General features: G+C 37.3%; 1 protein-coding gene across 3 annotated transcripts in view; it reads right to left on the reverse strand.

The window, feature by feature from the left end:
* EVA1C (eva-1 homolog C) overlaps positions 1 to 23,242 on the reverse strand; it is a 102,189-nt gene that overhangs the window by 19,055 nt on the left and 59,892 nt on the right. The window contains exons 5-7 of one of the 3 annotated variants that reach the window (XM_074214113.1): positions 20,255 to 20,398; positions 4,646 to 4,726; positions 2,199 to 2,288 (exon numbers count right to left, since the gene is read on the reverse strand). In XM_074214113.1, the coding sequence (XP_074070214.1) occupies positions 2,199 to 2,288; positions 4,646 to 4,726; positions 20,255 to 20,398 (315 nt within the window). The remainder of the gene's footprint in view (positions 1 to 2,198; positions 2,289 to 4,645; positions 4,727 to 20,254; positions 20,399 to 23,242) is intronic. The other 2 variants (XM_074214111.1, XM_074214112.1) reach the window with 2 other exon arrangements.

Genomic DNA, 23,242 nt, shown 5'->3' on the forward strand with positions numbered 1-23,242 from the left:
ATAATTGAACCACTTTATTAAAGCTTTTCTTTTCTCATTAGAAGTCTTGTTCCTCTGATGCTGAGCAGGATGAGCAGAACCAGAAAAAACATTGTACACCCTAACATGGGGGTGATGATCAACCCCGATGAACTTGCTCATCCCTTCAGTGCAACAACCAGGAACAATTTTGAGCTATCTGCAATGGAGAATATCATCTGTATGCAGAGAAAGAATTATGGACTTTGAACAAAGACCAAAGACTGTCAAATTAGAAAAAAAAACCCATTATATTATTATGTAATTTTACTATTTCATACTATTTTTCTTCCTTAAGGATATGATTTCTCTGATCACATTCAACTGAGATCAATGTATAACATGGAACCAATGTAAAGACTAACAGAATGCCTTCTGTGGGGGGGGAGGGAAGCAAGAATGGGGGAAAAATTGTAAAACTCAAAATAAATAAAATCTTAAAAAAAAAAAAAGAAGTCTTGTTCCTTACTATAATAGCACTGGGCAGCTAAATGGCACTATGGATAGAGTTCCAGATATGAAGTCAAGACTCATTTTCCTGAGTACAAATCTGGCCTCAGATACTAACTATGTGATCCTGGGCAACTCACTTAAGCCTCTCTGCCTCAGTTTCCTCATTTATAAAATGAGTTGGAGAAGGAAATGGCATACCACTTTAGCATTTTTTCTCTCTCCCAAAATAAACCCAAATGGAGTTGCAAAGTCTTGAATATGATTCATATGACTGAACAATCATAGCTCTATTTGCTGTGAATATTGACAGAGCCAAAACATTAATGACAAATAATGTAATCCAAAAACTGAGTTAAGGTAACAGCTCTTGAAAAGTTTTTATATGCCTTATATAGGGCTATGTGTGTGTATATTCACATACATATTCACATATGTATATAGCATTTAGATGGCATTATATGCATATATACAAATATATATATATATTTATGATTCTGCTAAATTGGGAATACAATTTATACATTTTAAAAGTTATGACTTAAAAGTAACACCTAAATTTTATGAATGATTTGAGAAGAAAATTGGAATGATCCCCACATAAAGATAGTATAAATTTGCAGCATTCCGGACTTTTAAATCAAAATTATCTCTCCATTCATAGTAGAAGGGCAGAGGACTATTAAAAGAAAATGTGGGGTGGCTAGGTGATGTAGTGGATAAAGCACCAACCCTGGAGTCAGGAGTACCTGGGTTCAAATCGGGTCTCAGACACTTAATAATTACCTAGCTGTGTGGCCTTGGGCAAGCCACTTAACCCCATTTGCCTTGCAAAAACCTGAAAAAAAAAAGAAAGAAAATGTGGCATATATAATTGGCCATAGAAATTGAATTAGGTGGTTTTCACTTAATTATAATTCTTTGTCACGAAAGAGAGTTCAGTTGGGGCTAGGAAGGAAAGCTTTCCTCCCAGAAATTATTGTGGTGTAAAGGTAAAATGCATTAACAAAACTATATATATTTTTTAAAATTGAGGAAGAGAACCAGGCATTATGAAAACTTCTTGATGCAAAAATCCCAACTCATTTAAAAAGTGAGCAGGGAGGCTGCTGTCATAAAATGTTTATTCATTGAAGAAAATCTGCAGCAAGGCTACCCTAAGTTAAAAATTTACTGGTCCTTGCTAATTCAGAAGAATTGAGTCTTGGTACTTGAAGGTAGGGTTAATAAGGCCATAAGTGGAAGCTCAAAAAAATAACGTTGTTGGTTCCGATAGTGAAGCAACCTTGGCAATACATGATTCTGCCACTGGGCTAACGAAATCAGGTATGGTGTCTTTGATGTATGAACTAATCTTTCAATTTACTATTTTCCTAGCCATAGTGAGGGACTGAATATCCCTAACAACAATCCCCAATTTTAATCTTAGTGTATATCAAGTTCTGTCTGCTATTTTAAAGGAGGGAAAACCATCTTTTCATCATTGTCTCCCAAATGGATTATTTCATTATAGTATTCTTCTACTGGTCTTCCCCATTTATTTCATGATTTACATCTGGGTGGTCTGTGATTTAGGGTTGTGGAGAGGAGATCAAAAGTCAAAGGAAAAAAAACTTCTTTTTTTTAATTATTCAAATTCTAATTCTATAATTTTAAACAGTGTATTTGTTAGCAAGACTTAGATAAACCCATATTAGCACATTGTAGATAACCTCAATTCATTGACCTACCTCTAATGTAAGCAAATGTGGCCAAAGAGTTGCTGACAATAACTCCATCTTTCGGCAGAGCCTTTGATTCGCTTGGATCAAAATTTAAATCTGTTTTATGAAGATGTAAGACCAATTAATCACAATTGATTCATATGACACAGACCTATAAGTGATGCTGCTAAATCATACTCATTTATATAATATTAAGCACAGAACAGAAAACAAAGCCTCTAAGCTACAAAGCAACAGATTAGTTTGTCAGGAGTGTCAATGGACCCTGTAACATATTAGATGACAAGATATAGAGAAACAAGTTAGAAAAAGTCACAAGGGGCAGTGATGCTGTGAGCCATTCATTTCACTAGGGCAAGAAGTGATGAAAAGAAAAGCATGCATCACACATCTGTAATGTCTATCACAGTGCCTGGCAAACAGAAGACATTTAATACATGCTCTATCTATCTGTTTATCTTTTCATCTATCTATCTGTCTGTCTGCCTGTCCATCCATCCATCCATCTATCTATCCATTCATCCATCCATCCATTCATCTGTCTGTCTGTCCATCTGTCTGACCATCCATTTGTCTATGTATCTATCTGTCCATCCATCTGCTCATCCTTCTGCTCATCCATCCATCCATCTGTCTCTCTGTCTATCTATCCATCTGTCTCTCTGTCCATCCATCTGTCTCTCTGTCCATCCATCCATCTATCTGTCCATATGTCCATCCATCCATCCATCCATCTGTCCATCCATCTATCCATTCATTCATCCATATGTCCATCTGTCCATTTATCTGTCTATTTGTCCATCTATCCCTCTGTCTATCTATCCATCTATCCATCCATACATCCATTCATCTAACTATGAGTTGAAGAAGAGGCAGTCCAAAAACATCACAAACAAGCTCTGCTGTTTACATCTTTTGACCACAGTTAAAGACAAACCTAGAGAGTTACTGAAGGATAGTTGTTATGTTAGCTTTCTAGTAATGATTGAAAAATTATAAAAATGTAAGTTTAAGAAAACTTAATGGTTTCTTCCATGACTTTTTTAAACACCTTCTTAAAAGGCCCTCTAAGATTATAAATGACAGAGAAAGTACCAACCAGTATCAATAGAGGCAGTTTTCTCACATATTAATAGGAAAAAATTCAGTTCCTATCCATATCTAATAGAGCAGCTTTAGGGGCTCCAGGTTATAAGGCACTAAAGAGGTGGACAAGGGAGATAAAAGGGAAATATCCTGATCCTTCATGCTCTTATGGAAAAAACTAGGCTGGACAGCTGGGGCAGGGATCTCTTTCTAGAGGATTCTAGAATCCTCTAGAGTTTGTGTGGGGGATAAGTATAAAGAGGCTGGTAGAGTCCTGGGAAATATTCTTCTCTGATACTCATATTGACTGCTCATTTTTCCATGGAGATATCAAAGGGCCCTCCAGCTTCTATTACTTCTGTTTCCCTCCTAATGGCCCAGGAGAGAGAGGTGGTATAACTTTTCAGAGTCCCCACTCAACCTTGAGATTTTGCCTCTAATTTACTCTATACTAAGGTTGGTGTTAAGCATAGGTTAGTTTCATTAGTATTTGGAGATGCTCAAAAATTGAAAGGCCAAGATCTAATCAGTCAAGTGATCCTGTAAATCCATGGATGTTTTGGGAGGACCTAAGTGCTTTAGATGAACCCCAACAAGTTACTCCCAGAACATGCAACTACTCTCACTGGGTGATAGTGACAAGCAACACCCAGAGAGAAATGAATGGTGCTGGCATCTGGCTGGGATTCACAATCTTAAATTATGGCATATATGGGTGGGGCAGCCAAGTAGAGATGGGTCAGGCAAGTCTCATCTCTACACACATCTACTTTCATTATCTCTGTAATGTAAGAGCCTCTAGCTATCAAAAGCTCAATTTTTTCTTTTGAAAGATCTCCTGAAATGCTAAACCATTCAGGAATTCTGGAGGTGGAAATTCCAATCTAGATGAGATATGAAGGCCTGATCTTCATCCATGGAAAAAGAAAAAAGGAACTTGATGAGATTTCAGGTGATAATCCTAAAGAAGAAGCTGCACACTACTTCCAGTGATACATAAAGCCATCTACCATCTTGAACTAGTTTAAGTGGGTTCCTACGGATTGTGGCTAGTTTACCAAAAAGCTAATCAAACTTATAGATGTAGAACTAACCTCAAATCTCAGAATCCTGAGTGTATACTGTGCCTATTTTTCAATTGTGTGTATGTTTGTGTTTACAAAAGGGCATTTGTGACTAATGCCACCCCTCCCTATCAGCCAACCACATTATTAGTAGTAACATGATTACTATCCATTACTAGCCAATCAAACATGTCTTTTCCAAATATTTCCTTTCATTCTAATAGGTATGTACCTAACTGTGGTCACATGAACTGTCTACCTTTACTTAAAGAGATGTCAATTAAGTAAAGCCATAAATATTACCATAGTCACCATCTTTCTGCTTCAAAGAAGGGTTTAGATTAGAAACCATTGGATCAACCGCTGTAAGTATGTTTTGGGGAACTAAAAATAAAAAAGAGAAATTTTTAAACTGTCAATTGAAAGTAGTTATATCTGAGATTTTCTTTGAATTGCAGTGTAGATTGGGGATCACTTTTCAAAAAAGCATTTGAGTCACTGTGTCTATCAATCACAAAAATTCAATGTGTATACAAAAAAGTAGGCACTTAATAAATGTTTACCGAATTGAATTGAAATTGACTATTCTGGACAAACTGCATTTATAATTTAATCTTAAAACCCAGATAGATGGTCTCAAGATAGTCAATAGTGGACTAGCCTTGCAGTCAGGAAAATCTAAGTTCAAGATCTGCCACTAATACATGCAGTTTATGGGATGATGGGTAAGTAGCCTTACCTCTCAGTATTCTAAGCAACTCTTCAAGACTCTAAGTTACAGAAGAGGTATTCATTCACATTGTTGGAGGGAATTTCCAAACTAAGAGTTCCTCACACTGATGAAATCACAGAGACAAATAAAAAGGGAAAGGAAAGAAAAGGAAAGAAAAATCTAACAGATACCTTCTTAGAATGTGGGTTTCCCTATAGAACAGAAGTTAGTTCACTTCAGGGATATTACTTTTACTCAAATGAAAGACCAATAGTCACCAATGCCAAAATTTAGTTCTTTCCTCCCACAACTGCCTTGGTCTAATCTGCTTTTAATTCAGTGATTTTCAAAACTCTTCCTTTCAAATAAATATGAAGATTTTCCTGGAAATTACAAAAAAAACTGCTTCTCAGTGAATCAATGCCTTCACTGACTGCAGCCAAATCCTTGAAAATGATCAAGAGTCTGAGGCTGAAGATGCTAAGAGTATATCTGATCTCTAGCTTTCAGGAAGAAAATGCAAAGGCGATTGAAGAACAATGGTCAAACAAGACTACTATATAAAAAGGTTTTCATCTCCACTCTAAAGTGAACACCCACAAAATGCAGACAGAGGGTCATCAGGGTCTTCTAAGTATGGCCCTTTGTTACCTCCATTGTACAGCATCAAGAAGAATAGCTCTAACAATGTTCCAGAAATTTTGCATTGAGTGTCATGGAAAGTGTGAAAGGACATCCTTTGCCTCATTTTGGTTTTTGTTTATTAAAGATAGATGCTTGGTTTTTTCCTCTTTTAATGGTAGAGAGCAAGCATTTATTAAGAGCCTACTGTGCTAATCACTTTATATACATACTCTCATTTTTATAGTTAAGGAAACTTTAGGCAGATCTTTTTTTAAGTGATTTGCCCAAGGTGATCTCAGAGCTGGTCAATACCAGAGACTGGATTTGAACTCCTCTGACTTGAGACCTAGCACTCCATTTCCTACATCACTAACTGTCTCAGAGCGGGATGATGGTGAGGAAGGGCAATGGGATCAGGAAATGATGATGGTAGAAATGTGAGGTGGATAATAGCTATCTAAATCAAGGAATCTTTACAAACTGATGACTTTTAAATAATATATTTGCAAGGGATCTACAGGTAAAATTATTCTCAACTGAAACTTTCTAGGAATTCATCTAGGGGAAGGGACCAAATAAAGAGCCTTTGAATTGTTCTATTTTAGGGGAAGCTAGGTGGTGCAGTGCATAGAGCATTAGCTTTGGAATCAGGGAATTAAGTTCAAATCTGGTCTCAGACATTTAATAAACTTAGCTGTGTGACTTTGGACAAATCACTTAACCCTACTGCCTTGCAAAAGAAGAAGAATTGTTCTGTCTTCAGATGCAGCATGACCCAGGTATTTTTTTGCTGTATTGTTCCAAAATACACATCCTAGGAGAGTCAAATAGCTGAAATCTATCTTTCATGCAGTCAAAAAAGTTGTTTAATCATTTCAGTCCAGTTCAATTCTTCATGAACCCATTTTGGGTGGCAAAGACACTCTTTGCCACACTTTGAATGGTTTGTCATTTTCTTCTCCAGTTCATTTTACAATGAGGAACCTGAAGTAAACAGAGATAAATGACTTGTTCAAGGATTATAGATCTAGTTAAGTATTTGAGGTTGGGATTTGAACTCAGGAATCTCTGACTCCAGTCCCTATTCCTTATCTGCTGTACCTCCTAGCTTCCCAGCAAAGAAGTGACTCTTAGGACTCTTAGGATGGCTCATGAATCAGTTCACTGAATGAGAAAACTCAGCTGCACAGGTACAAAATGCTCTTTAAATTAAATAGCTACTAATTCCCTTCAGTTCCTAATGTTTTATCAATATAGCATGTTCTCTCCCAGCCAGGAAGTGACCTGCATTCATTATCTATCCTTTCATATATCTATCTGTCCATCTACAAACTGGATTTCAAAACATGGTCCAAAGGAGAAAAGCACCTTAATCCTTGATGAATAGTGGCAGCCTTTAAGAGAAGAAAGAAATCAACTTTATCCAAGTTGAAGCCCAAAGTGATAGAAATGTCAAGATGACCTTTTTAAAAAGATGATTTATGTAAATACAAATACATTTTAAAAAATAAGCCTATCCATCCACTAAGTGCAAAGAGCCAGATTTTAATTAAATCATTATGTAGATTGATTTTTAGCATCTTTTTAAAGAGACTTGATAGTAATTGAAAACAAAAGGGTTTTTTTTTCTTGCTATAGCAAAACAGTAAATTCATTAAAGGGATATAGGAGATAGTCTGACTTTAACAGCTTTGTTGTTGACTTTGTTGACTTTTATAAAGGAAAAACACCAAAAGTAGTTCACATTCAAACAGGGAATCATTTAGTACATTTTAACTAGACCTGGAGTTAATAATAATACTGATGACATGAAAGGACATGGCCTTTCCACCTGGTTATTTTTGAGCAGGAAAACTTTCTGCATATGATACTCCAATCCATGGGGTCTGGGATTTTAAAAAAGCAAAAATTTTGGGAACTATATCCCTGCAAGTTTAAAAATGCTTAATCCCCTCACTTTTTTTTCCAGGCCTTTTTTTTTGTTTTGTCAGTTGGAATGAAGTGGGTTTCTGTAATCTTCTCTGTTTCTGGTTTATTTTGTAAGAGCAAAAGGATTTATGACTTTCCAGAGATATAACTTCTGGGTAATTAATCGTTTTATTAATAATGTCAGTATTTTAATAAAAAAAAGTCAATTTATTAAATTCCATGGCAGCAGGCTCAGTTAACAATGAATGAGAGAATGAATATTATATTGAGAATTGGGCCTATTCTGAAGAACTTTCTTTATGTAATTTACATCTAAGTTATCCACCCCTCCCCCCACAGCCTCAGGCAATCTAGTCAAAGAACCTATCCCCACCCAAAATAGAGTAGAACACAATGGTTTTCCCTAACTGGGTGGGGCTTGAACTAGGTTGTTAAGAAAATTAATCCAATATCTTTATCAGCTATTGCCTTCAAGAGTCTAAACTTTAGGAATAGTGGTGCAGTAGAAGAGCACCAGCCCTGGAGTCAGGAGGACCTGAGTTCAAATCCAACCTCAAACACTTAATAAGTGCCTCGCTGCAGGACTTTGGGCAAGTCACTTAACCCCATTGCCTTAAATAAAATAAAAAATAAAAATAGGAGTCTAAACTTTAAAATGAAGACTATAGAAAAAGGGAAAGCTCTGTATCTCCCCAAATCTTTGGTTATCGATAATCATTTCTCTCAGATTGGGCATGCTTTTGGGAGACAGACTGCTGACCATAAATACCCAGGAAAGAATCTAAATATTAGAGCAACTATATAAAAAAGAAGGATAGCTGTAAAAATAACTAGGAAACTTAAAGGATATAAAATCCATGGCCTTAGATAAATTGTACGTGAATGCAGAAAATATGAGTTAACAAGCAAATTGAGTCAGATATGCTGATGCAATGAGGCAAATCTTTCTGCATGGATATCACTGAGATTTGATGGGAAGAGATATGCTGTTGAAATTATCATCCTGGAAAGGTAATACTTTATTTAATAGGAATAAGATGCAAAAACATTAAGTGAAAAGTAGCACTGCATATTAAAAAAGTGTATTTGTATGGGGAAATTCAAAAACCATATACAGAATGATGGCAGAGAACCTTTGGGAGAAGTCATTAAGAAAGGCACAAATGAAAGTACTTATTAGCTGGTGTTTAATAACAGAATATCTAGACAGAAAGAAAAACAGATGAGGGGTGTTAGAAACAAAACTAGAAGACTTCAACTATAGAGATATCTGTGGGAGCTCAACTGCCCAAAATAGAGTACCCTTAGCATTTAAAAGATAGAAGTATCATTGAGGAATCATCTGATTCCTACCAATCAATTGATAAATCAGCATTTCTTAAGTACCCATGAAATGACAAGTGCCCCAGATTTTGGGGATTCAAATACAAAAAAAGAATCAATCTCTAAGTTTTGTTTGTGTTTGTATGTGTGTGTGTATGTGTGAACATATATGCAGTTAACAGATGTGTATATATACTAATAATGCAGGGAAATGATGTTGAGAATTGTGAACTAGCAGAAACAATTTTCCAAGCAGGTGGAGATCTCTGCTCTTGAAATTCTGCCTCTCTTGGACACTGGTTTGTATTTCTACCTTGACCCTACTTGGCCTGAACATCGTCAGGCAGGAAATGACATGTTAAAAGTGGACATTAAGGACAAGCTCGTAGATTGCCATTGGAAGTTACCTGGTCTGAGTGAAAAGACCACACAGCAAATACCACCCTGTCCAACCTCCAGTGGAGGGGTATTCAACAGGAAGCACTGCCCCTTAGAGCTCATGCTTCTAGCCTCCCAACCAGAAGGATGGGCTCTCCTTTGGCTCTTCCTTAACCCACATAGAGCTCCTTGGGCTTCACCATGTGGCCTGGTTAACCCAAGCCTCATGGCTGCTTGCCCTTCTCTCTCTCTCTCTCCCTCTCTTCCTTTCCAAACTTCAGCTGATCTGCCAGTTCAATCGGCAACTCATGAGGTCTTCCTTTTAAACTCTTCTATCACTTTCTTACATATACACACAAATATACAAACACAGGTACAGGTCGACACAATACACATTTAGATGTGTAAATAAAACGTGCTATAAAAGCAATAGAATAAAAGCTACTCCTTTCTATATTGTAAGGAAACACAAAGAGTCCTTTCCTTTCCTTCTTTTAATAAATATCTACTTCTTCCACACCTGAATTCCTGGGTCTGAATCATGATTCTTTGCAGGCAGGATCAAACTTAAATCTAGCAGCAATACTACCCACACCTTTTATTTGTACACATAGATATGTATTTATCTTTGTGTACAATGGGTATGTTATACTGTGAATAGGTACACATCTATGACTGTATATGCATATTCATTAGCATGCATTCATACACCTATATAGCCCTGTGTGCATGTTTATACACATATATATGTGGAGAGTACACACACATGTTTGTGTATATGTGTATGTTTAAATATGTGTACAAAGATACACATGCACACACCTATGCCAACAAGGATATGCTTCTAGGAAAGGACTTTTGTGTTTCCTTACAATATAGAAAGGAGTAGCTTTTATTCTATTGCTTTTATAGCACGTTTTATTTACACATCTAAATGTGTATTGTGTCGACCTGTACCTGTGTTTGTATATTTGTGTGTATATATATATATATTACACTGTGCAAAGGTACAATGTATATTATATATATATATGTATACATATATATATATATACATATATGTATATATATATATATATATGTGTATGAAACTTGCCACTACCAACTTGCACAAGAAGTCTCTCTTTAGTGGCATCCAGGAGTGGAAGTTCTGTTCATCTGAAGCATGGGCACCATGCATGAAGTTGGGAGGGGGAAGGATAACCCTCCCTCCCCTTAAGTCTTGTGACCTCCCAAAAGTGAGCTTGAGATTTTGGTCTTGTTTTGTTTGTCCTTTTCAGTTCAAGGAGAAGAGTCCTAAAAGACTACCTACATCACCTGGTATTTGTGATTGAAAAGGCCTGCAAAGTCCTTCATCCTGGAGACCCAGAACAGGAATAGTTTAAATGAGATCAAGTTTTGGTATATCTTGCTTAAAACATTATTGAGAAGGAGGTGTGGCTCTTCAGACCTAAGGAACTTTTTGTTTCCAAGAGAACCATTGCACTGATTAATCTCCCTTGAATGGGGAACTGGAGAATAGCACTTATTATTCATCCTTGTTGATGGTTTGTATTTAGTAAAAAGGTTTTTTGTTAGTAACTGCCTGCTTCATTGACTCAACCTCTCCAATATTGACTGTATTTTGAGCCAATATGTACTTGATCTAAAACATTACAAAATAAATACTCACTGAAATTGTTTAGAGGTGGAAGTTAGCATTTAAGAGGAGAGAACTAACAATTAGATGTGAAAATGACAGGACCTTTGGTGGGATGATGCTTTTCTATTTCATAAACTGTAAAAATAGAGAGGATCAAAAAAAGGATGGGTAGGATCCCACAAATTAAAAGAGCTAACAAGAAAGTTAGCTCAAGATGTTCAGGAGAGTCCCAGAAATATAATCTTGAAAACATCGAAAGAAAACATTTTGACAAGAAGGAAAAGGAAAGCCAACCTAGAGAGACCAACTGGCATTGGCATTGACTACTTCATTTTTTTAAAAAATAAGACCAAAACAAGAGCAAGGAAGAGAGGAGTTTGCACATCTTGCAGAATCCTATTGAACAGTATTTGCAGTGCTTACAACTCAGAAGATGGCGAGCATGGTTTAAAATGCTGTAGACAACAAAGGAGGTTTAAGTGTATAAATCAAAAGAGAAGGCTCTAAGAAGAAGTCAAGTTGTATGGGATAATAATCAATGAAGGAAAGAAGGAAGAAGTACATGTCCCTTATTTTGCTTTCATTTTCTCTGTAAAGAAACATATTTTTTAGACATTTGTAAAGGTCAACACACAAAAAAGGGTTAATGGACAACCTTGAGAAATAGAGAGCAAGAATAGAGAATACCTGAGTACTCTTTATGAGCTACAGTCCCCTAGTCAGCATTCTTAAGTTATGACAGTTCTGGTAGATGAGGATTTGTTGGCAGTATTTAAAAGACTGTGGAGAATGGGTATGGTTCCATAGAAATGGAGAAGGGTAATGATTCCCTTGTTTTTAAAAAAGGAAGAGAATGGAACCAGTAACATGTATACCAAGTTGCCTAAAGTCAGTTTTTTGGCAATATATCATTAAATATGTAGAATTCTATAATATAGTAGTCTAGTTAGTTAGGAAGCAACTCCTACAAGGGGAAGTGGCATCAGAAAAAGACAGCACAGCTTGATGAAAACACATCATGGCAGATTAATGACATTCCTTCTTATGTCGATAAGGGCAGTACTCTAGATGTTTGCCTAGAATTTGATGTAGCTGTTTCAGTCTTGTTTGACTCCTCATAACTTCTATGCTATTTGATTGATCCTGTTGCCTCAAACCCCAGTTGCTCAGTTTCCTCCTCCATTAAATGAGCTGAAGAAGGAAGTAGCCAACCATTGCTCTATCTTTGCCAAGAAAATCCCAGATGGGGTCACAATAAAGAGGACCTCAAATCCACAAAACTCATTATCTTTCCCTGACAAGTCCTCCCTTTTCTAAACTTTCTTGTTTACTGTTGAGGGAACCATTATTCTTCTAGTCATCCAGGTTCACAACTTTGGTATCAGTCTCAACTCTTCTCTCCCACTCACTCCACAAGTTTTGCCAGTTGCCAAATCTGTATAATTTCTTTCTTTACCACATCTCCAAAGGTAACTAAGTGGCACAGTGAATAGAGCACTAGATCTGAAGTCAAGAAGACTCATCTTTCTGAGTTGAAATCTGGCCTCAGATACTTACTAGCTGTGTCACTCTGGGCAAGTCATTTAACCCTGTTTGCCTCAGTTTCCTCATTTGTAAAATGAACTGAGAAGGAAATGGCAAAGCCCTCCAGTATCTCTGACAAGAAAACCCCAGATGGGGCGGAGCCAAGATGGATACAAGAAGGGAAAGAGTTTTAGGAGTTCTCTGATAAAACTCACCAGCTAAGGACTCTAACTAAACTTTCAAGAGACAGAACCCACAAAGGGACCCAGTGAGGCAGTTCTCCTACTCAAGGTAACCTGGAAAAGAGCAGAAAGGCTCTGCTCCCTGGGATCGGAGAGGCGGCCTGCCAGAGGGGTGGCCCACCAGAGCCAAAGAACTTCAGCCTCCCGGAGGCAGCCCCAGGGCACTGGGAGCCGAGGCTCACAGCAGCGGGGGAGTCTCCTGAGCTGCACCCCAAGGAGCACTGGGCACAAAGTGGGGGAACAGCGGGGGACCTCTGCCAGAGCGAGCATGTGGAACCCAGCCCTCAGGGCACACAGGGAGCAGCTTGGTCTTTCTGCAGCCCAAAGCCTGAAACAGAAGCAGGCAGAGCTGGTAAGCAGGAGCCCCTAGGGCATGAGCCCATTGAGCTGAGGGAGGGGTGTGAAGAGAAACTGCGAGCTAGGTCCTCTACCCCTGGAACAGGACTCTGGGGCTCTGACCACATTCAGATCCTGATTGCAGTCTAGGCCCCCCCATAGAACAGCAGGGCCCCCCCACCTCAGCCCCATGGCAGAGGGAGATGCTTATGGTCATTCACAGACCAGGAGGGAGGACAGAGCCTCACACACTGAGACCCTTGTGGGAGTGTCCCAAAAGCTCAGGAAGCACCCCAAAAACCAGGCCCAGGCTGGGAAAATGAGCAAGCAGAGAAACAAAAGGAAGACTATTGAGAAATATTTTGCAAATGAGCCCAAGAAGGATCAAAATATTCAGTGTGAAGATGAGGAAGCACAAGCTCCTGCATCTAAAGACTCCAAGAAAAATAGAAATTGGGCTCAGGCTATGACAGAGCTCAAAAAAGACTTTAAAAATCAAATGAGGGAGTTGGAAGAAAAACTGGGAAAAGAAAGGAGAGAGAGATGCAGGAAAAACATGAAAATGAAGTCAGCAGCTTAGTCAAGGAAATCCAAAAAAATGCTGAAGAAAATAGCATGCTAAAAAACAGCTTAGGTCAAATGGATAAAACAGTTCAAAAAGTTATTGAGGAGAAGAATGCTTTAAAAAGCAAAATTGGCCAGATGGAAAAAGAGATAAGAAAACTCTCTGAGGAGAACAAATCCTTCAGACAAAGAATAGAGTTCAGGGAGATTGATGAATTTACCAGAAATCAGGAATCAATACTCCAAAACAAAAAAAATGAAAAATTAGAAGAAAATGTGAAATATCTCATTGAAAAGACAATTGATATGGAAAACAGACTTAGGAAATATAATTTAAAAATTTTTGGAATACCTGAAAGTCATGATCAGGAAAAGAGCCTTGACATCATTTTCAAAAAATTACTAGGAAAATTGCCCTGATATTCTAGAAGCAGAGGGCAAAATAGAAATGGAGAGAATCCACCGATCCCCCAGAGAAAGAGATCCCAAAAAACCAACCCCTAGGAATATTATAGCCAAGTTCCAGAACTCCCAAGTCAAAGAGAAAATATTACAAGCAGCCAGAAGGACACAGTTCAAATATCGTGGAGCTGCAGTCAGGATCGCACAGGACTTAGCAGCAACTACATTGGAAGCTCATAGGGCTTGGAGTACAATATACCAGAAGGCAAAAGAGCTTAGAATGCAGCCAAGAATGAACTACCCAGCAAGGCTGAATGTCCTCTTTCAGGGAAAAAGATGGACTTTCAATGAACCAGGGGAATTTCAAATGTTCCTTTTGGAATGGCCAGAGCTGAACAGAAGGTTTGATCTTCAGATACAGGACTCAGGTGAACTATGGAGATTGGAGGAGAGGGGGGAAATATGAGGGACTTAATGATGATGAACTGCATGCATTCCTGCATAGAAAAATGACACTGATAATACTCATATGAACCTTCTCAGTTAATAGAGCAGGTAGAGAGAGCTTTTATAGTTGAAGCACAGGAGAAAGCTGAATTCAAAGATAAAATATGGTGTAAAAATGGAGTCAATAGAAAAAAAAAGGGAAATGGAATGGGAGAAAGAAAAAGGAGAGGGGGAATAGTCCAAGATATTTCACATAAGATTTTTTTTATCACAATGAGATATTGCAATGATATGGAAGGAAGGGGGGTGGCAAGGGGGAATGAGGGAACCTTTGCTCTCATCAGAGATGACTAGGAGAGGAAACAGCATATATACTCAATGGGGTATAGACATCTGAAGTAAGAAGGAGGGGGGAGCAGGGGGAAGGGGTGGGGATGTGAATAAAGGAGGAGAGGATGGACCATGGAGGGAGAGTGGTCAGATATAACACAGTTTCTTTCTTACTTCTTGCAAAGGGCTGGGATTGGAAGTTCCTGCCCAGGACCATAGGGCCAGGTGGATTCTGGGCCTAAGGGGTGGTATGGGAGCTTAGGGCTTCTTGGCCCCAGGACCAGGGATCTGTCTGCTGAGCCAGTCAACGACCCTACAGTGGAGTCAGAGTGAAAGGAGAGAGAAAATAGAGTACATGGTAGTGAAGAAATAAGAAAGGAGGGAGTTGTGATCAGCAATGGCAATGGTGGAAAAATATGGAAGTAACTTTTGTGATGGACTTATCATAAAGAATGAGATCCACTCATGACAGAATTGTTGGTGTTGGAACAAAGACTGAAGCACATTTTTTGTTATTATTATTGGGGGGGAGGGTGCAGGGAAAGTGGGGCTGGATAGCCTGCCTGGGGCCACATAGCAGGGTGATCTTTGGGTGTCTAGGGTCGGATTTGGACCCAGGTGCTCCTGGCTCAAGGGCCAATGCTCTGTCTGCCACCCAGCCACCCCTACTATTATTACTATTTTATTTTATTTTGGGTCTTTTTTTTTCTTCTTTTTGGTTTTTGCAGGGCAGTGGTGATTGGGTGGCTTGCATGTCATACGGCTGGGTGATTGTTGGGTTTACGAGGCTGGATATGGGCTCGGGTGCTTGTGGTACCAGGTGGTACAATTATTACTATTATTTTTTTTAATTTTAATTGTTTTCTCTCCACTTTACTTTTTTCGCCCAAGCAAGTCTATCTATATTCATGGGGGAGGAGGGGTATTTTGTTTACTTGTAAACAAGAATATTTTATTAATGTAAAAAAAATTTGTACAAAATGAGAATAAAAAAAAATTAAAGTAGAAAAAAAAACCTAGATGGGGCCATGAGGAGTAAGACATAACTGAAACAGCCAAACAAAGCCATCCTTCACACATAACCTCCTTTATCCACTCACATGGCCACCACCCTGATTTATGTCCTCATTACCTTACCTGAACTACTCAAGTAGCTTTCTAATTGGTTCCTGCCAACTCTTTCCTTATGCCAATTCACATAATATTCAGCTGTCAAAGTAATTTTCCTAAAGTATAAGTGTGACCATATCATGTCTTACTCAGTAAACTGAAGTTCTCTATTGCTTCCGTGATCAAGGCACTTGGGGCTCTTTTTACCATGGATCCTTCCCACCTTTCTAGTTAGTCTTCTTATGTTTTATTCCCTTCAACTACTCTTCACTCTAGTGATGTAGCCTACTTCTATTCCTCACATCAGAAACTCTTTTTCCATATCTTGGTCCTATACCTGGAATGCTCTCCTGCCCTCTTGGCATTCCTGGTTTCCTTCAAGATTCATCTCACATGCTCCCTTCTATGGGAGGCTTTTCCTTGCCCTTTCTACCAGCTTCCCTTCTAAAATTATTCCTTCTATTTCCATCAGAATCTAAACTCCATTAAGGCAGAAAATGTGTGTATGTGCATATGTGTGTGTGTTTGTGTGTGTGTGTGTGTGTGAGTGAATTGGACTTTCTCCAAGGCCAGTGCCTGATATGTGGTCAGCATTTAATAAATGCTTAGCTTATTGGTAGAGCAGATTGTGAAAGACATCAAGCCTAACAATTAGAGCTCAGGAGAGAGCAGATTACCTTGCAATGGACATCTTCAAAATATCCCATAGAAAAGATTCTTTCTAAAGATTCTAAAGATTTCAGACAGAAATCAAATTAGATGGCCTCTGTGATAACTGACTCTGAAATTCATTGATTGATAAATTATACAGTTCATGGGGGGGGCAGGGTTATTGGGGTTAAGTAACTTGCCCAGGGTCACACAACTAATAAATGTCAAGTGTCAAAGGTCGAATTTGAACTCAGGTCAGTCCTATTGACTTCAGGGTTAGTGCTCTATCCATTGCACCACCTAGCTGTCCTGATAGGGTGTATTATTGATTGGCTCCTAGGACAGGGTTAGAGTTGTGGGTATTTTATACTGGTTATGTTTCATTTGAGTGCAAAATATGATGAGATATGTGAATTTTTCTTTCCATAGCTCAGCAAGTACATTTTTGTACACTGCAAAATTCAATGGGAAAGAAATTGGCCTGATATAAATGCAGTACGGTTCTTTCTGTATCATATTTCAAATTGAAACTATGATAATGTCAACATTAGCCAGAGAGGTACGGTTAAAATTGTATTTTGGAAAGACTGCAGTATCATAGATTTAGAGCTAGAAGATGACCTCAAAGAGGCCATGGAGTCTAACTCCTTCAGATTTAGAGCTAGAAAATGATCTCAAAGAGGTCATTGAGTCTAACTCCTTCAGTTCACAGAGGAGGAATCTGAGGTCCAGAGAGATTAAATGACCAGCCCATTAGAGACTACATGGGTAGTAGCAAAAAATGGCCCAATGGGAATTCAAGTTTAAGGACTTTCACTGTAAATACAATATTCTATTCAGTATACCACCTTGACATCCCTCCAACCCTCTTTAACATTAATCCTTTTATACCACCATTGAAATCCTGATGTTTCATCTTAGAGGAAGGTCTCCCTGGATTCCATTAAGGATTGTGGTAGATAGAGTGCAAGCTTTTGCGGCACCTACATTTTTCCGAACTGGAAAAACTGAATCAAAGACCAGTGAACCACCTATATTCATCCTAATATTGAAAAAGTTCATCTCTAGATTAGCTATCAGAGAAATATTTATTTTAGCCACACCAACTCATGAAAATCATTTGCTAAGTCATTTACTGTATTTTAAAAAGCAATGATTAGTACTTAAAGTGTCTGAGACAAAGATCAATTAATGAGAAAACTTTCCTTACTTATTCTTTGAAAGATGCAATATCAGTAAGACCTACCTGGTTAAAATGAGACTAATATTGAGAATATCTAAAGTTTAAACTTAATTGACATGTATAAACTGTTGTCAGTGCAAATGAGTACAAATTTTCAAACATGTCTGAAAGAAATGACCTTGTACAAAAAGCTGAGTGAAGCTATGAAGAAATAAATATTTTAACATTTCTTTTTGCCACAGACTAGCTTGGGCCAGGAGTATTTGAATATAAGAAGTCAATAATGGCTACAAAAAAGAAGACTCATGATTTTTTTGACAGTCAGGCATGGAACATTATCTTCATTGAAAAGTGAATTTTGAGGTACCTCAAATTAGTCTGGTATGTTGTTAGTTATTAACTGTTTCTGACAATATTATCAGCATATCTTACAAAAATGGAAGTGGAAAGGGTACATGCTGCCTCACTCCTACCTTCCGTCACTCAAACACACACACACAGGGCTATGATCTAAGGGTATGCAGGGCAAGAGAGCTAGCATGGTTTAGGAGATAGCAAAAGGTAAAAAGGGGGCAGAAATAATAAAACTAATTAAACTCTTAAGTTTAATCTTTTCCACAAAGGTCTGCTTTGAAAAATGATTACTGAATTACTCTCTGAAGTTTTTTTTTTTTTAAATCAACATGAACTCTTGTCTCTGTTGGGTGAATTTCAAAAATGTTAAAACTTGTAAGGCCATTAAAGCTAGCTGAAAAATACTTAAAAGCTGCAAATCTTTTTTGAATGCTTCAGGTTACACAGTTAAGGGACATTTGGCAGAGATAAAGACACTTTAAAAAGTCAGCTACTTAGAAGATTTGACTCATTTAATCTGTCTGCTTTTGAAAAAACACAAAAATGCCCAAGAGTAAAAGTCTCCTCCCTCAAGAATAACTCACTTTGGAGCATTCTACAGGCTGTTCCAGGTTTTGCAGCAGAGAGAAGTGAAGAACACCCACAAAGATGGAGACTATCTTTAGGACAAATTAAAGCAGGATACTGGAAGACAAAAAGTCATCTCATCACTGACCAGCATCAATAATGGTCTTGGTGAATATATATGCTCATTTAAAACCTGAGTCAGACTAGACTTACAAAGTATTTTTGAAAAGTCAATTAATGCACATGCTAGAATTGTATCTAAGTATTTATTTGCAAAAGAGATCTGAAGATCCTGAAATCTGTGTATAGATAATAATAAGATTGTAATCTAACCCAATTACATGATAATAGGTCGGTAAGAAAACAAAACCCCCAACTTATTCTAGATCTAATCCTACCTAAATCAACACATACAGGGCTGTAAGCATGATCCTTTAAGATAGTAAGAAAAATTGCTTATGGAAAAAAAATTTCTTTCAATTTAGATGAGCTCTCTAGGATCAAGCATAAACAAGAGCAGTTGGGTAAGTGTTACATGTACAGGCTCTCCCCAAAGTCTTAGTAATTAATATGCAATATGTTATATAATATTGATAATGTTACTATGGCCAATGATAAAATATAATATAATATAATATTAACATTATATAGTATAGTGTCCCAAAGTCTTAGTGCAGTATGATTTTCTTTTTTTAAATTTTGTAAATATACTGAGTATTCCAAAAAGTCTTAGTGCAGTTAGGTCACCCTGTATTTTGAAAATGCTAGAATTGGTTTTTGCCAAAGACATCAGATTTTTTCATTCAGGTAGAAATCATTGAGAGATATTTGAGTGGAGATGGGCAAAATATAATATAGGAAGTTTAGGTATGAATGCTTTACTATTAAAATAAATAATGTTTTTGACTATTCCAACACTAATAAATAAAAGAATACAAATCGATAAGCAATGAAGAATTATTATTTCCTATTAATGCTTAAGTGACTACAACGAATTAACTAAAATCTGAGAAAGAAGAAACAGCATTCTATGGAATTTCAAGAGGATTTACAAAAACCAGAATAAATATCATTACCTAATATCTTTATTATTTTAGGCATATATATATATACATATATAAATATATACAATGGTCTAATTAATTGCTGGCAAGAGAAAGGGCTGTACATTCAGGACACAGAAGTTAGCTCATGGGGGTTAAATGGTTGCCAAAGCTTTTGCTAAACTCTCATGACAAATTTTGGAGGGGTCTAAGTCCTTCTATACTTGGCTACATTAATTTTACCTACAGTTATTTGTTCTTTTATACCTCACCAATTCATGGCCAATCTGATTGCTATAAAAGGCTTTTAAACCAAATTTTTACTAAAGAGGAGTCTGTTGCTTATCTGATGTGAATATAATAACTGTGTTCAAGAATGAAAAAAAAAGCCTTTTAGAAATTTGAGGAAGGACAGAACAGAGCTGAGTTGTGAACTGGTTGGCTTGTCATGTGAAGACTTTAGAAGAATGCTATTATTACATTTTTCTACATGGTTTCACCCTACCAAAGGGGAAAGGGATTAAAAAAAATTGTACAAGAGTAAATCTTACCACATGCATAGCCCACAGTGAGGTATTTTTTCACGCCTGGCAAGCAAGGACTTCCAAAATGGTGATTGTTGACAATGATCTTGCATCTCTGTTTTCCATAGCACCTCTTTGATAATACATCCAAGGCTGAATAAGATAAACAATCTGCAAGGGAAGAAGTGGTTATGCAAGTTTTAGGTCCACTTTTCAGACCAACTCAATGAATTTGACATTGATATTCAGGGTTCAAACAGTAATCTGACATTCAAAGAATCCTAGATTTCAATATGAAGGGGAAACATAGAGATCATCTAGGCTAGAGAGGTGTAACTCATAAGCCACATATGACCTACAACACTGAGAGCAAACCTGGGAATTGGGAAATATTTGACAAAATAAATAAGAATACAATAAAACATAGATAATATTAATTAATCTTTTTTCTTAGTCTATATGCAGCCCCTAGGGATCTTTATGTATGTATGTATGTATCTTTATGTATGATTTAGTGTTTGACACCACCGGTCTAGTCTGATTCCTTCATTTTATATATGAAAACTAAGTCTCAGAGAGGTGAAGTAATTTACCCAAGTTCAAATAAGTTGTAAGAGGAGCAGAGGTTAGATTTGAGTCTCCTATCCAATACTCTAATGAGCCTTATCCATGACTTAGTGTCTTTCCTCAGAAATTAAATCACCTGTCTAGTCCATCCCACTATTCTCTAATTCAACAGGACACTACTTTTTCCCTTGGTCTTAGCTATTTGTAAGATAGAGAGCTTTTTTCTCTCTTTCAGAATTAGTTTAAGAAATGGAAGAACCTCAGTCATTATCTAGTCTATGCCATACACAAAAGGAATTTCTACTGTAACATCTGATCATCAAATAGTAATCTCAAAAGCTAAGACTGTGTTTTTGAGATTAACCTTAACCCATATAAATTATGCCTTTGGATACCCACATATACTGTATCATTGTATAATAAAAGGAATTCAGAAGAATTAACATGAGATTATTTGTAGGAGGTTATTGTTATTTAGTTATTTTCATCTGTGTCCAAATTTTCATGACCACTTTTGGGGTTTTTCTTGGTTAAGATGTTGGAATTATTTGCCATTTCCTTCTCTAGTTCATTGAGCATGTGAGGAAACTGAGGCAAAAAGGATTAAGTGACTTGTCCAGTTTCACATGGTCAGTAAATGTCTTGAGGTTGGGATTTGAACTCAAGTCTTTCTGAATCCAGTCCCACTGTAGCATCTAACTGCCCTATGTAGGGGGTAGGTCTGTTTATTCTCAGATAGGAAAGTAGATTCACATAACCCACTAATTGGTTCTCCATCCAACCCATTATAGGCTTATTACCTCCTATATTTAGGTAGAGCATGCTGAACACTGTGGAGGAACACACATGCATATAAAGAAAGCAATTTATAATTGAATTGGGGAAGCAAAACATAATCTAGAAACATTAGCAAGACATAATAAAGCAGTAAATACATATCAGAAAGTAAGTACTCTAATCTTGAAAAAAAAAAAGTAAGATTCCAGAGAGGGAAGAGAGAGGGGGTAAAAGGAAGGGTGGGGGGGAGAAAAGGATGGTGATAAAAAAGACTTCTTAAACCAGGATTGGTAGAATCTAAAAGGAGTAAAGGACATTCCAGGAAAAGGGGAATGATGGGCAAAAAAGGTGATGAGTTAAGAAAGAACATGGAATATTCTCAAAACAATGACTAGACCAAAATGACTGGAAAAGCTTTATTTAAGGCAATAGTGGGAAATAAGGAGAGAACTGAAGCAGCAGGTGACAGAGTGCCCCATGGATTAATTTTTTTTAATTTAAAGAAGCATTTATTAAGCACTCCTCCCCTGATTTATTAAGAGATAGGTGACTTAAAGTTGTGCCACATTGTGGCACAACAATAAATTCTTATTAAGTGTTATCTCATTGGATACTCACAGCAACCCTAAAGGTTACTATCATAATCCCCATTTTACAGATGAGAAAACTGAAGCAGTAGTCAAGTGACTTGTCTAAGGTCACATATTTAGTAAGTGTTCAATGTAGGATTTGAATTCAAGTCTTGGGCTTCATCTACTACATCAACTAACTGCCCCTATTGATGAAATTAAGAAGCTACTTTTTAATCCTGGAAGTAACAACCTCTCCAACAGAAACTGTGATACATTGAAATAATAGAATAACGTTGGGCTGTTAGAAACAATAAACTGATAAAAATATGGGGAAGCTCAGAGAGATTTTTCAAACTGATGCAGAGTAAAGGAAGCAGAATCAGGAAAACAATGTACACAGTGAACACAACAATCTAATTGGAAAGAACAAATAGCCAAAAAACGACTGACACAGAATATCATGGAATTATGAAGAACAAGTTTGGTCCCAAAGAAGAGCTATGAGAAGGCACTTCCCCTTCCTCCTTAGCAGAGGGCAGAAGGAATGACTGATCTGTTACATATAATATCAGGGTTTTTTCCCAATATGATGATTTCTTTTAATTATTTTATCCTTTTTTTTCAAAATTTTTTTCTTGTACAGATGACTCTCTGGATGGAGAGAAAAGAAATAATAAGGGGAAATGTGATTCATCAGAGTTAGAAAGGAGTTGGGCAGAGCCCAAAGTTCCAGTGGGAGAGGGACGAGAATGATGGCCTGGGTCTGGTTTGGAAACGATGGCCACAAGGGACAGGGTAAGAATAAAAGCAAAAACTTAACGTACTCAAATCTAGCTTCCATCTGAAAGGCAGACTCCAAAGTTCTAGTGAGAGGTATTAGGGAGAACATAAAAATGGTTGCCAGTGCTACTCTACCCCACCCTTTAATCTATCCTATTTCTTTAGAAAAACTTTATCCATTCAGTCAAATTCTTAGCTGGTATCATTCCAGCAAATTTGTGATTGTTGCTGTTGTATTCAGTCATGATTCTGTGACTCTGTTGTAGCATGCCAATACTTTCTTTCCATGAGGTTTTCTCAGCAAAGATACAGGATTAAT

Source organism: Macrotis lagotis, chromosome 1, assembly GCF_037893015.1.
Source record: "Macrotis lagotis isolate mMagLag1 chromosome 1, bilby.v1.9.chrom.fasta, whole genome shotgun sequence".
Taxonomy (NCBI): domain Eukaryota; kingdom Metazoa; phylum Chordata; class Mammalia; order Peramelemorphia; family Peramelidae; genus Macrotis; species Macrotis lagotis.